The sequence below is a fragment of the Coptis chinensis genome, chromosome 8 (genome assembly GCF_015680905.1).
Source record: "Coptis chinensis isolate HL-2020 chromosome 8, ASM1568090v1, whole genome shotgun sequence".
Classification (NCBI taxonomy): domain Eukaryota; kingdom Viridiplantae; phylum Streptophyta; class Magnoliopsida; order Ranunculales; family Ranunculaceae; genus Coptis; species Coptis chinensis.
Window position 1 is genome coordinate 94022022 of NC_141463.1, and position 14636 is coordinate 94036657.

At 38.3% G+C, this 14636-nt stretch overlaps 2 protein-coding genes across 29 annotated transcripts in view; both read right to left on the reverse strand.

The window, feature by feature from the left end:
• Positions 1 to 14440, reverse strand: part of LOC147484571 (dihydropyrimidinase-like) — a 30862-nt gene extending 16422 nt beyond the window's left edge. For 25 of the 28 annotated variants that reach the window (XR_015203636.1, XR_015203637.1, XR_015203623.1 and 22 more), the window contains exons 1-2: positions 5806 to 8497; positions 3792 to 5064 (exon numbers count right to left, since the gene is read on the reverse strand). Coding sequence is in view for 1 of the 28 variants with exons in the window: in XM_086575639.1 (XP_086431765.1) it covers positions 12036 to 12114; positions 12204 to 12291; positions 12742 to 12862; positions 12972 to 13183; positions 13319 to 13588; positions 13819 to 13870; positions 13985 to 14131; positions 14196 to 14381 (1155 nt within the window). In the remaining 27 variants the exon portion in view is untranslated. Of the gene's footprint in view, positions 1 to 2669; positions 3135 to 3791; positions 5065 to 5805; positions 8498 to 12035; positions 12115 to 12203; positions 12292 to 12741; positions 12863 to 12971; positions 13184 to 13318; positions 13589 to 13818; positions 13871 to 13984; positions 14132 to 14195 lie in introns of those variants that run through there. The other 3 variants (XM_086575639.1, XR_015203617.1, XR_015203642.1) reach the window with 3 other exon arrangements.
• On the reverse strand, positions 9001 to 11787 carry LOC147484573 (dihydropyrimidinase-like). Its single transcript, XM_086576291.1, has 7 exons — positions 11764 to 11787; positions 11474 to 11561; positions 11267 to 11307; positions 11115 to 11167; positions 10685 to 10841; positions 9537 to 9724; positions 9001 to 9091 (listed from the first exon to the last, which is right to left on the reverse strand). The coding sequence occupies exons 3-7, from the start codon at positions 11291 to 11293 to the stop codon at positions 9001 to 9003; spliced, it is 516 nt and encodes a 171-aa protein (XP_086432417.1). The 5' UTR covers positions 11294 to 11307; positions 11474 to 11561; positions 11764 to 11787.
• Positions 14441 to 14636: the final 196 nt, after the last annotated feature.

A 14636-nucleotide genomic window follows, 5' to 3' on the forward strand; every position in this document is an offset into this window, starting at 1 on the left:
TCTCGGATCTCAATGCAAACCGCGATTTAAACCGTTTCCGCGGTCGCCATGCTGCGCCCATGCTCGTCGAGATAGACAAAATGTCCCTCCAGATCATCCGCAGACACAACCGCTTTTCCAGTCACCTTCTGGCGGAGCTTTTGGCCTTTTCACCGGATCGATCGCGGCCCCGCCGAGGGCGCATCGGACCCACTCCAAAAGTGGCCAAGTCCATGACTCTGCTTTCGGTCGGGCCCCCTACGGCCGAGATACCGCCGGCCCCCGGCCGTACCTTCATCGGATCCCGCCCCCCGCGCTAGCACCATCCCCACGAAGCGTGTCGAGCTACTTTTCGCAACTTCGTCCGGTCGTCTTGCTTCCGAGACATCGCGTTGCCTCCTCTCCGACCCTGCCCACGAAAGGCGGCGGTCAAAACCATCGGCTCCAACTCCACAGAGCCCTCGATCGAACCCCATTTCAGCCGACCGCTCGATCCTCCACTCACGAGGTTCCCCCTACGGGGCGCTTTGCGCTCCCATGCACCACGCTGCCTCTCCTCTCGTGTTACCGGGTCACTTTCGTTCGTGCCTCCATCACTCCTTACCTTAGCGGGCTCGAGGCTCGCTCTTTTTTGCGCTTTCCTTTTTCCCGGATTGCGGTCCACCCTTTCTACAAAGAAATGTGCAACCTCGGGCAACTTCGCTTGTTTTTCCGCGACGACTCACCCGAAAGCAAATCTTTCTATCTCCCCACGATCGGTTAAGCGCTTCAGAAAACTGCGCAGCCCACAAAAAAACAAAGACCTGGTAAACAACTATCAAACGTTAAAAAATAACAATGTAAAAAAGTGTTCCTACCCACCGGATATGTTACAAATCCTAGTTAAGCGGTATACACCCGCCACACAAGTAATTGCCAACTAGCAACAACGGTCTCTTAGTCCAGGCCTCATTGCTTACTCCATCGATCCGCAGTAAGCGCAGCGTCGTCATGGTTTGCAAGCTAAAGTTCATGTTCCCGATCGGCGTACCACATAGTGCTCCACTATGTCGGCTACCCTTATGTCATATTCCCACTCTCGCGTTCAGGGGTGAACACCTTAAATAATCGCCGGTGTTACCCACAACCGGCGGGGAGACTTCCAACAAAGCGCCAAAGTCGCATACCCGGTTTGAAAGCGGTATGTGCATATGCGCTCTCAGCTGGCCCTCACAGATTATAACTCCACCGTTCGGCGGGTTATACTCCTCACTACGAACATTTTCACTCAATCGTGGCTCGTATATCTCCAGGTCAGGGACCTTAATCCCATATGCTGCCCTCAGTTCGGGGAAAGAGTTAGCAGCACGACGGTTCACACTTCTAGGGGGCACATCGCTTGATGACGACATCTCCCCCCGACCTGACGTACTGGCCACGTCATCTCCTGACCTAGATCGGGCATTACCCCCGCCTATCCTATCCTCTTCTTCCAACTCAACCCCCACGCCGACACTTACTGTTTCTTCATCCTCGTACTCTCCACAACTCAAAGATATCTCTCGGACCTCCTCCGATCGAGTATCATCAGAATCAGACATTATAACAACTCTTTTCTATCAAATATTCAGTCCTAAACCCTATAGCCTTACAATAACCTACCTACTTAAAATAACGAGCCGGACAGAGAGGAAAGCAAATGGAAATTGGAAAGATAATAAAGAACAGAGCACGCGACTTTGAAACCCCTAGGCTGGGCGTTTTTGCGGAGGAAGAAAACACGAAATAACTTTTTGGTATCTCAAATCTGATTTTGTATAAACCGCCCGTTCAGTTACCAAGGAGTAATCATTACAGCCTACGCTATAGCCCGCACACGTGTTCCAAGGCATCGCTTTTCAGATTCCGTATAACGCGGCGACACGTTTCTTCTCCAACTGCTACGATTCTGTCACGTGCAAGTAAGGTAAAACCACCTTTTTCCCGCCAATTCACCAGGCCACCGCATTCAAAAGTGGCGCCCTACCAGTCGGTTCATCCACTACTGTTCGCTCATGCTCCACCACGCTCGTCCGACTCTTTCTCTCAAGAATAAGGTTTCCCTTACATCAACGCCCTCTTGGGGGCTGTGTAGGGCGATATCCTCATAGGGCATCGCTTTCGCGAGGATAAAAGCGGCGAAGATATCGACCTCCAAGATGCTGAGAATGGCGCCCTAGCAGTACACGAGTGGCGCAGCATAGATGAATCAAAGGCGACCTCCAAGACCGACCTGCGGCGGCTCGAGTAGGTGGTGGTACCAACGAAGATATCTCACTACGAACACTTTGCCAGATACAGAACGCTTCGGATAGAAACACACCCCCCCAGGTGTAATGATTGCCAAGATCTTAGTGGTAATCTCATCACCGGGAAATAGGGACTACCGCATCTACCCCCAATCATAACAGGGCATATCCAAAATCCAATTCAACACTCATCCGTGATCTCCACCCTACATTTGCACAAAAGAGTACACGTGTCAAAAGGATCTCCTCTCCCTGAACTCTATAAATACCACCTACTGGAACTACGTCAGACCTGATTCTTCTCTCCCCAAGAAAAGGAAAAACGAGAGAAGATAATGTGGGGCGATTAAGCACAAATGACCTCGGTCACATCCAAAATCCAAACCCTTCCCGTTCTTCCTTATTGTAATTAGGAGAAGATCAAAACACTCCTTTACAACTACTATGAATTTGCTACTTATGCTGATTTAGATTTGTTAATTAATGTAAATGATTCCGCAGTAATTGTGAGATAAAGTTTCGGTAGTATCTCACTTTTTAAATACATGTTGTATAAAATGCTCACAATTTTTTAGTTTAATAAAATATTGCGAGTATATCAAAGCTTTCCTGTTAACTGACAAACGACTGAAGACTTCCAACAAATCATGTGAGACCCGACTATATTCAAAGAGAAGCAAGTATATCAAACCAATCTACTAAAGCACAAGATGAAATACACATTCGCCCCTGAGTAAGCAATAATACAAAAGTATATAAGCATGGAACCAGATAAAGACATCATAGAAAAAACAAAAACTCAGTCTGTAGGTAAAGAGATCTTTAAAGAGGAGTTTTGTTTACAAAATCAGTCCCTGGAATGAGCCTAATTGGAGCCTGAGTTGAAAACTGCGAAGTGGAGCAAAAAACGACATGAAAATCCTCACACTTTACACAAATTCATTAATTAAGAACTGAGATATAAATTATGGAATTCTTAAAGACCATGACAGATGGAGCTGAAACAATTAAATGAGTTCTCAGATGTCGAAGAGATGGTATAATCTACCTCAAATGCCGAAATACTCGAAAATGAAATCAAATTCAACCAACAGCTTTAACAAATAACACACATACCCTGAGGTGGCCTCTAGTGTATTTAATTTGAATAATAACAATGTTTACGACAAAATTGCATGAAACTTCAGAATTTTATGTCAAAGACGATACACATGACACGCCTCTTATGCTAAAAGTCAATCTAGATAGTGACTAAGGACACCCAGGTCATACATTGCCTTCCAATATCAACCATGAAATGTTGAAAACATATAAAGGAAAAATTCAGCTATTCAGTTGAATCAATAAAATTTGGGAACAAGAAATTCAACCACAAAAATATTCAAAATAAACTTCAAATTTAATAACAATACTGAAAGTACCACAAAACAATGCCCCTAAAATCCTTACCAGCTCAATAAGCGTAAAATACATTTTGAATAAGGTACCAACTCAGTCCAAAGCATAAAAGATAATTGCAAGAGAATGAATGAATTAATCACTTACATCTTTTCATCCATTTTGAGCCTCTTGCAACTCCTTTTCACTCTTTCTCTACTCAACTGTAAGTCCTTGGTTTAAGGTTTTTTTGACGTGTTTAACATCTAGCGTGAACATCCTATAATAATCATACACCTCAACAATCTACAATGCAATACATTGTATACTGAATCACATGTAACTATTCTGAATGTACCTCCCAAATGCTAACTGCAGATGTCACACAATTTTTACCCAATGAATATATTCCAATACAGTGAATGTGCATCTCGAAGCAATAGATTCCGTACAATAAAATTTAAGCAATAGATTTGACAAACCTAGAATGTGCATCTATGGAATATCAATTGCAATGGTTTAGATTAGCGAAAATATCCCAAGGTCGTCATGAAATGTATATATAATATAAGACCGACGTGGCAGCTCCTGTTTTGGGGAAACAAATTAACATAGTAATAACAGTTTGAACTAACCTCACATGGTAACCAAGAATTATTAGAGTCCATTAGCTTCACAAAACATATAAATAAAAGTACTATTTTTTTAATGTTTCATAAATTTACAATCAATGCTTCATACAATTTTAATCATAAAAATGTTTCAACTACTAAATGGAAGGATTGATCTCATCAACAACTTTTTTTTAAAAGAGAAAGAAAGAAACCAAACAATTTTTTTCAGCATAGGAAAGAAATCGCAAACAAACGACCGTTAAATGAAAATTTCAGTGATGGAAGGAGAATAGGACATAAATGGAGGAAAAATTACAAAGCAAAACACTGACTTCTTCTGCTCTATCTATCTCTTTCCCATTCAATTATTTAATTTATTTGTAAGAGATATGACTTAACTTTTCAATTAAACCGTCGTTGGAGTCATTTACGTTCTACGCAAATCGTAGTACCATGAAATGTGTCTCTGATAGTGTGCAATTCCCTGCAGACATCTCTAATATCCATTCTCTCTGATGGTGATTCCACAGAACATGCAACCCCAATTCTGACTATTGCAGTCATGCACTCTAGCAGTTTTGTTCTCCTATGACTGCCGATTCTGATGCTATTAGTCTCTCCTAAAGTGTCATCTCCTTCAGATAAAAGTATTGGATCTATAATCTTTATAAGTTGAGCTTGCAAACCATTGCTAGCATAGTTATGGAGGCATAAACCGTCTTTAAACATCTCATCGGTTGGTCTCCTTCCTGTGGACATTTCTAACACCAGAATTCCATAACTGTACATGTCACCTTGTATGGATGCATCAGCTCCCATACCATATTCTACAATATATACATCAATCACTAGTTTTTAGTAAACCATTTAAATGAAAAAAAAAAAAAAAATATATATATATATATATATATATATATATATATATATATATATATATATATATATATATATATATATATATATATATATATATATATATGATGTATGTATTAAGGCCATTGGCCAGCAAAAAGAAAACAAAAAAAAAGAAGAAGAAATATAATAGTAATACCGTAATGTTTTACATCAATTCTACTTTAGAGAGATTAAAAAGGTCCTCACAATCGTCAGTTAAGATATTAATAAAAGTAACCAAACTAGCTTAATTACCACCACATCCACAGTTTGTTCATCATCGATCTTTTGAATTTTAATTCAACTAACATGGACTGAAAAGTAATTAGATCAAGTTAATAGATTCTCTGACAACTTTTCATTTGCACTAACGTCCAATTCCTTTTTCCTCTTTTAAGATATCTACATAACTATTTTTTTTCGATTGACTATCTAAATAACTATGCTATAAGCTTTGGAGCTTAAAACATCCAACTATCCAAGGCCCTCCTATAACTGGGGTGTTAATGGTGTCGAACTTAACTAGAGAAAAAAGAGGCAAAAAGAATTGAGTTTCACTAAAATGAGGTTGCCCAGAAAATTATAACTAATGCAATATACTAGATATTGATTTCATGCATTTATGAATTGGAAAAATGACTAAAATCAACATATGTTGATCTTTAAATTCCTACCTGGAGCGGCATAGCCAATAGATCCCTTTACCCCTGTTGAGGTACTCTTATTATCATGCAAGTTCTCTATTGATTCCGAAAGAAGCTTTGCTAAACCAAAATCACCAACATGCGCTACCATATCATTATCAAGAAGCACATTGCTTGGCTTTAGATCACGATGAATAACCAAAACATGGCACTCATGATGAAGATAGCTAAACGCATAAGCAACATCAATGGCGACATTTAGTCTTTGAAGTAGGTTCAAATTCGATTCTTCATCTTGTTCGCTAATCTCTTGATGCAACCACTTATCTAAACCTCCATTTGGCATGAACTCAAAGACTAGTGCTTTAAATTCATTTCCTTTGTAATCCACACTAGAGCAAGAAGTTAGAATCTTAACAAGATTTCGATGGCGGATATTACGCAATGATTCACACTCTGCCACAAAACTCTTTAAAGCTCCTCTCAATTGAAGTTTGAACACTTTCACAGCAACAACGGTTTCGTATTGGTTAAGCATTCCCTTATACACACCGCCAAAACCACCTGAACCAACAAAATTAGCTTGAGAAAATCCACCAGTCGCTTGAGAAAGATCTCCATAAGAGACCTTGAGATGCCGATCACTAAATGATGGCAAAGAAGCCGTTTTAAGTTTACTTTTTCTTCTCAAGTAAAATATTAGAGAACCTGATGCCAAAAGAATGAACACAGCCACACTGATCCAAATTACTATCCTGGAAGGATTGGACCTTCCTTGCTTTTCGGATTTGTTAGTTCGGCATGGCGGCAATTGCAGTTCACGTATACCCCCACAGAGATCGGAATTTCCAACAACTGAAAAATTGCCTGCAATTTTAAAAATTCCGTTCATTGGTACCTCACCTTCAAATTTATTGAAGGATAGATTCAATAGCTGGAGATATGGAAAGTCCTCCAAATATTTTGGAATTCCACCAGACAAATTATTCCTTGATAGATCCAACCCTTGGACATTCTTTAAAGAACTCAAAGATTGAGGAACTATCCCTTCAAACAAATTTCCGTCCAAGTATACATTTTCCAAACTCAAACACTCACCAAGAGTACTAGGTATTAAACCAGACAACTTATTTCCAGACGCCTTGATATCAACAAGATTTTTTAGTTTTCCTACTACTAAAGGTAGGGAACCAGTTAAGGAGTTCATAGAGAAGTTAAGATAAAGCAGAGAGGAAAGGTTAAACATCTCTTTAGGTAGGGTACCATTTAGGTTGTTTTGTTCCAGACCCAGAAATTGCAATAGGCTAAGAGCACCAAGACCTGAAGGAATGTTTCCTTCCAGTCTGTTCCTTCTGAAAAACAATTTAATCAATTTAGTATTGTTTGCCAGAGAAGATGGGATTGGTCCAGACAATTTGTTTTCTGACAGATCTAACCCCTGTAAACTATGAAGTTTTCCAATTGAAGATGGAATACTACCGGAAAAGTTATTAGACTCGAGAGATAATATAAACAAATTGACCAGGTTCCCAATCCCTTCTGGGATAATTCCAGATATTTGATTGCTTCCTAGATACAAATCCTCCATTTGGTTGGAGAGATTGGTAATAGAGTTCGGGAAAACACCTCCAAAATCGTTTTGGTCCAAGCCCAATGCCTTTAGATTACTGGAGTTGGTCAAATAAGTTATAAAACTCAAATCATGAGCTTCTCCTGTTCCTAGCTGATTGCTTGCAAGATTTATCAGTTTGATAGTTTGAGGGAATTGAAAATCCTTAGGAATTTCTCCTTCGAATTTGTTATCTCCAATATCAAATATTTGAAGTTTAGAAGCATTAGCTAATGAAACTGGGAGTAGTCCAGAAAGTTGGTTTCCACCACCATAGAAACCAACGAGATTAGGAAGAGTGATGCCCATGTCTAATGGAAGACTACCACTAAATTGGTTAATGGAAATTGCTAATTTATTCAGGGATGAGCTGTTGAAAATTGGTAACGGGACCTCACCAGATAGTAAATTACCTCCAACATACAAGACTTTTAAGCTTGACAGTCTACCAAAGCTGGATGGAATACTTCCAACCAATTTATTATAAACTGTGGAGAAGGCTTGAAGCGACGAAAGATTACCTAAAGAAGAGGGTAGCACTCCTGTCAGATTGTTTCTTTCAATAATCAAGACTTCAAGCTTTGACAATGAGTCAAGCACTGCCGGAATATTCCCTGACAATTTGTTCCAATTTAAATTAATGTACCGGAGTTCAGTACATTGGGTTAGATTGACTGGAATTTCTCCTTCGAAAGTGTTATCGAACAGATAGAGTACTCGAAGACGAAACAACCGACCAATTTCTTGTGGGATCTCACCGTAGAATATATTGTGTGTTAGGTTGATGACCCTTAGGAAAGTGAGGTTTCCAATATGAGGCGATAACGATCCAACCAAACTCTGGCTGGAAAGATCCAAACTTATGACTCTTTGATGACGCTTGCCGCATTTAATGCCTTGCCACTGGCAGAAATGGAAAGATTGGTTCCACGAGCTTAAGCCGCCTTGAATTCCATCTCTAATAGCGATTAGAGAGTGAAGATCAGTCTCATTTCTATAGGTGGCCATAGAAGGTTTTGTTAGTGACATCAATTGGTTAAAGAGTAGGAAGATGATGTAAAAGTTAAATACTGTAAATGCCTGCAGGTTTGGAATCATCTTTGCGAATTGTTGAAACTAAGGTATATGGAGTAGTAATATATAGGAATCTCCATTAGTAATATATGTGGTGTAGTAATAAACTAGAAGAAGAAGTTGAAGGGTTGAGAACGACGGGGTTTAATAATGTAAATGCCTGCAAGTTTGAAATCATCTTTGCGAATTGTATAAACTAAAAGGCATGTGGTGTAGTAATATATAGGAGCATTGATTGTCAAGATCTCCATTAGTAATATATGTGGTGTAGTAATAAACTAGGAGAAGAAGTTGAAGGGTTGAGAACGACGGGGTTTAATAATGTGAATGCCTGCAAGTTTGAAATCATCTTTGCAAATTGTATAAACTAAAAGGTATGTGGTGTACTAATATATAGGAGTAATATATAGGTATGTGTCAAATCTATACACATCAAAATCTAAAATTGTTTCCACTCAAGCCCAATATCTTTAGATTACTGGACTTGGTCAAATAAGTGATAAAACTCAAGTCATGAGCAAGATGATTGCGTCCAAGATTTATCAATTATAAAAATCTTGATTTAGTTGTGAAACTGGGAGTAGTCCAGAACCCCATAGAAAACAGTTTAAGAACAATGAAGCATCTCTCAGCCTAAACAGGTATAGAACAAGAAACAAACTGATGCAATCTTTGCCGGAATATTCCCTGACAATTTGTTCTGATTAAATTAATGGGATTCAGTACTGGAATTTCTCCTTCGAAGTTTATCCAACAGATCGACGCAACTGTTTCTTTGTTTCAAGCATTTGTTTTCGCACTTGAGTGAGACAAGACAAATGGATTATACAATAAAATACAAAAGATGATATTATATTGATTCTTTTTGAAAATAGATTTATAAAACCAGATTAGCAACATTGAAATGTTTCCATAGAATCTCTTAGTATAGAATCTATTCCATTTTGAGGGATTCCATTTTTGTCTTTATTTGCTTTCAGACAAATGGAACAATATAAAATGAATTAATTGTTCTTTCTGAATCTCAAGAATATTAGAATCTATTCCTTCCATTTTGAACAACAACAACAATAATAACCTGAATCTCAAGGAGTCCTGATGTTGTAGGGATGCAGGGAAGAGATATGCAGCATCAATTTTGTCCATTCCACTAAACATATGACCGAAGGGAGGCATTTTTATATACTTCCCAGAGCCAGGCACAACCTTCAGTTCGTCATTTTCCCACACGATTCTGCCTCCTGAAATAGTCACTTCAACCTTTCCCTGCAAATAAGCAACTTAAAAATTAACAGAGTAATACAAGTGTACAGCAAAAGTAAGTTGCGATAGACAAAAGTTACAACCGCATGAACTGCGAGTCAACCAATATAGAGTACATGACTTATGAGTTATGACTATATGTACCCAGAACCTTCTAGAAAGCGGGAAATAATTGTATCTCATTGTTCTACCCAATAAACACACAACCTATCCTCTTTAATGACTCATTATACACTGTTGAGATATATAGTACGCATATCGTTATATAACTCAACAGACACCTTATGCTGTGGATACCCTTTACAAGTGAACCTATCTGGATTCTGGAACTCTAGGTGCTTCTGTCTTTCCGAACTGTCACAGTCTAGAGAAACTAAACTGATGTGTAAGTTCTGGATAATGGAAATCGACAAATCGTCAGGATATGGTATTTTATATCACCAATGGTCCTGCAAGAAATTGTTAAATCATGGACATGGCAGATTATTGACTAGATGCATTTTGTGTCTGGCGTCCTGGCAAAGTTTGCTCAGCAAAATCCGCAGTTGTCTGTGACATACAAGTACAACCCTGTGCAAACATAATTATTTCTTGGTTGTTAATATATAACTACATGCTTACAATTTTAATCAAAGGCTACTTTTTCCAAAACTTATAGACCCTAAATGGTGTTTGTCACACTTTTATGAGGGTAGGAAGGTTCAAAACAAACTACTGACTAACGGACTATTCTGAACATATTGATGCTGATTCTCACAAGCTTATTTCATCTCAACCCCTAAGTATCCAATAAAAGCATTCAAGTCTATCAAAGGTATGTCACAATGATCAAGTGTACATCATGAATTACAGGGACTACAATAACCTAAATTGAAATAGAACTTTCACTGGTCAGATTTGCTGATAGTAATTTAGCCAATTCATTAACCAAAAAAGATATATATTAAGTATTATAAGAAATACCTTTCCTCTCCTTCCTTCATACACATTTGTGTCTGATCTCGAATGATGAGACCTCGCTGATATTTCGAAGCTTGAATTTGGGTTGAATATGATTATATCAGCATCGGATCCAGCAAAAATAGCTCCTTTTCTTGGGTAGATATTGAATATTTGAGCACTGCAAATTTCATTCATGCCGAGTCCTTTAATATACATATAGCACCATCCAACTCAGTCAAAGAATTAATAGAAACCACTAGCAAAAACTGAAAAAAGTAATCTAGGCTTTTAGGGCTTATTCCCGTTTCCCCTAATTGTAATTTAGGGTTCTATCTATTCTAATGATGTTGGATCAATTAATTGAAACTTCTGCTGATTAGATCACATCAGAGATACTCTATCTGCAGGTATGTCATGCAGAGCTAATAAAGAAGCCAGAGTATATGCATACCATTCAGTACTCGTTACTTGCACAAACTTAGTAACAGAAATTTGACCAGACTCCTGCATCAGATCATTTGAAAGAGTAAATTAACGAGAGTAGAAACATTGCCAAGCATTTTCTAAAGTGAAGCTAGCTAAAAAAGCACGACGATAACTTACCACCATTGTGTCCCAGATAAGATGCATTCTCTCTTCGATTCCTGAAAATTCCAGATGGCTCAGTGAATTAACAAGTTGAATAACCAGAGGTCAAGTTCAATTATCGGCCAAAAAAAACAGTCGACCAAACAAGGTGTCATTTCAGTTCTCCTGTACAGCCTAGTAAACTTTTTAATTACTCTTTAGGTAGCAAGAATTGGAAATTACCATTGACACCATTAGGAATTTTCCGAAAATCATCTATTCCAAGAGCTTTTTGTGTTGAATTGTATGTACAGTGATCAGTTCCTACAAGCTGCACAAAAGAAAACGAAAAACTATTAAAAAATTTCCAAGCCTGTGCAACATGCTTACATATTAAATGCAATACTGTGTGAATCATAAGACAAGCTCAATTGGAAGGAGAGAGAGAGTCGTGTTAGTAAACCTAGTACTAATTTCATCTTATACAGTCATATGCATGATAAATCATTACTAAGAGAAGTACAGAACTATACCAGAGAAAGCAGTTAGTAATTTTAATGCGGGACTACTCATCTAAGAACTAGATACTTGTACACTAAAGCTTCTCACAGCCTAACGAATTTCACAGACAGCATATTGACACTAGATATTATCTTTATAATAAAGAATATACATGGACAGCACATACTCTCTCTTTTTTTGGTTTTGTTGTGATCAAATATTTGTGGAATAATGCTTTTGAAGCCAAAAAGATATATGAGGCAAATGCGCTTAATTTCAAAATATCAGCCAAAGAAAATGTAACCTGCAAAATTCCGGTTGAAAGGGCAGCTTGAAGTGCTTTACCATGTCCAAGTTTCCTTATTGGAGGACTCATGACATACCTGGAGCAATGAAAATCACGGGTTGTTTGGAAATACTTCAAATACTGATTAAGAAACAATAAAGAACTTAAAGGTATACGGGTTCTTGCTTTGCTGCAGTGGTGAAATCATTGTTCCAAAGCCATGAATCATCCAGAACCAGTCCTGACACTATTGGTTCACCAATAACTCTTTGTCCTGCATTTTGAAGTTAAAGAATATTAGTGATTTCTTACATCAAAGTCCCAGAGTTGTTTGTGTAGTGATTTGCATATAAACAAGTGCCGAAGGCATGCCTAAAATAACTAAGTTTTGGAACACATGCGAGTTCCAAACATGTATCAATAAATAAAGCTCCTCCAAAAACATTTGCAAAATGGGATTGATTTAAGGTGAAAATCTTGACTACAATTACATTTGCAAGCCATATCTTCATCAATCTGAAGAACATTACAAAGCTTAACCTTCAACTCGTTTTCAAGTGATATAACATGCTTCTATTCATAAAACCATGGTTCAGGTCTAATATTTGTTAACATGTGCATATTTCACATCCAACTCAAAACAAAAGACTCACAACCAATACTTCATTGACGTCAATAAATCTAAAAGGCAAACTCAGAAAATCAAAGACAAAAAGATTCTCACCAGATTTTCGAGCCTTGGCTATCTCTTCCATTGCATCAATACTCATGACATGGACTACATAAAGGGGTGTATTAACAAACGCCGCCAAACGAATAACTCTAGATGTGGCCTCTCCTTCCAGCTGATTTGCATAGAATTAATTATGTCAGGTACATGTTTTATGCGTCATCCTGCAAATATTCACAAATATTCGCAAGATTGCTCATGAGAGCAACAAAAACAAAGATTACCACAGGTGGCCTAGAGAGTGCATGTCCCTCTGGACCTGTGATGCCAAGATCTATCATCCTTATCTGCCCTTCAGCAACAGCATCTCCATTCTCTGCATGAACCATAGCCAAGGCACCAAGAGACTTGCACTTTTTGAAGCCTTGCAGCAGAAGTTCATCGCTGACCATAAGAATCCCTTTGTAGGCTAGAAAGAACTTGAAAGAGTTGATACCTACAAGTCAGAAATGGAACCTTTAGACGGTGTAATCAAGAAAAAGAAAGCTAGATTACCCAGCACGTACTGGTGCTTCAACATAAGCATGGTGACAAAAATCAAAAGTACACTCTAACAGCCAACCATGCTAACCTTTTTCCCTGACCATGATCTCCATGTCTCTTGCAACTACTTCATCCCATTTTGTGATGGCCATATGGAAACCATAATCCATGCATGATCTTTCTGCTTTTTTTGTATAACCTTCGAAACCCGCAGATAGACTTCCATTTACTGGTATAACAAAATCGATGTGCATTGTTGTTCCCCCAGCTAACGCAGCAGCCTGACCATTGAAGAAATCATCAACACTCTCAGTATTCTTGTACTTCATCCCCAGGTGTGTGTGTGGGTCGATACCTCCTGGTCTCATCAGAAACAAATAATTCCAAATTCTATCAGGGTAAAATTTATTTTTTAATAAGTACATAATTTAGTAGATTGATTATCCTGACCAGAGATAAGAGGACTTAAACCCTTTTAATATATATTAAGTAAATAGAACAATATGACATAAATTTCTGCTATAAAGTTAATAATATTCAACTTGTTCTCCTATACCTCAAAGTTCAAAAAAAGACAAAGAGATTCACCTGGCATGACATATTTCCCAGTTGCGTCCAGAACAGTTACATCATCACCAACCTGTAAAATGCAACTAAATTATATCCACACTAATTGCAGGGAATCAAAAATCATTGCTAAGTTAAGCAAATGCAAGGGTGCCTTACTAACTAAACACATTCTCAAAGACATTACCTTGATATTAGGTTGCACAGTGACTATAATTCCATTCTCAACATAAACATCAGCAAGTTCTTGATGATGAGCATTCACAACAGTCCCTCCTTTAATCAACAGCTTCGAGGATGGCCCACACTCAAAATCTCCATAAACATCACAAACCTACACAAACCAATAATCAAAATAAAAAAACTACCCCTAGAGTAATTACTGAAGTTTAATATACCTCTGGTATCTGGTTTGATTCTGAGAGTTGGATTTGGAGAAAAGCAAGGAGAATAAGAGGTAGGAAAAAGAGAGTGGTATATTGGTATGAGCATGTCGAGGAGACTGGTTTGGTACAAGAGATTTGTGGAAGTGGTGATGATGAGGGTTTGAGGAGAAGAAGGAGAAATTTTAGTTGTCCTGCCATTTTTGTTCAGTTGAGAGTTCAACTTGAAAAAAAGAGTTGTACTGAAATAGGCGCCTTTTGTTTCACAGGTGAGCGCCTTTATAGTGATTGCCCATGTCCTGTATGTGGTGCACCTGGGACTACAGGAACCTACCCATCATGAAAAATTAGATTCGAGTGCCTTATCTTACTAGGTGGGACATCGTAGACTAGAAAGTCATAGATCCTTGATACGCAAGTTATAAGTCCGTGATACGCAAGTTACAAGTCCGTAGT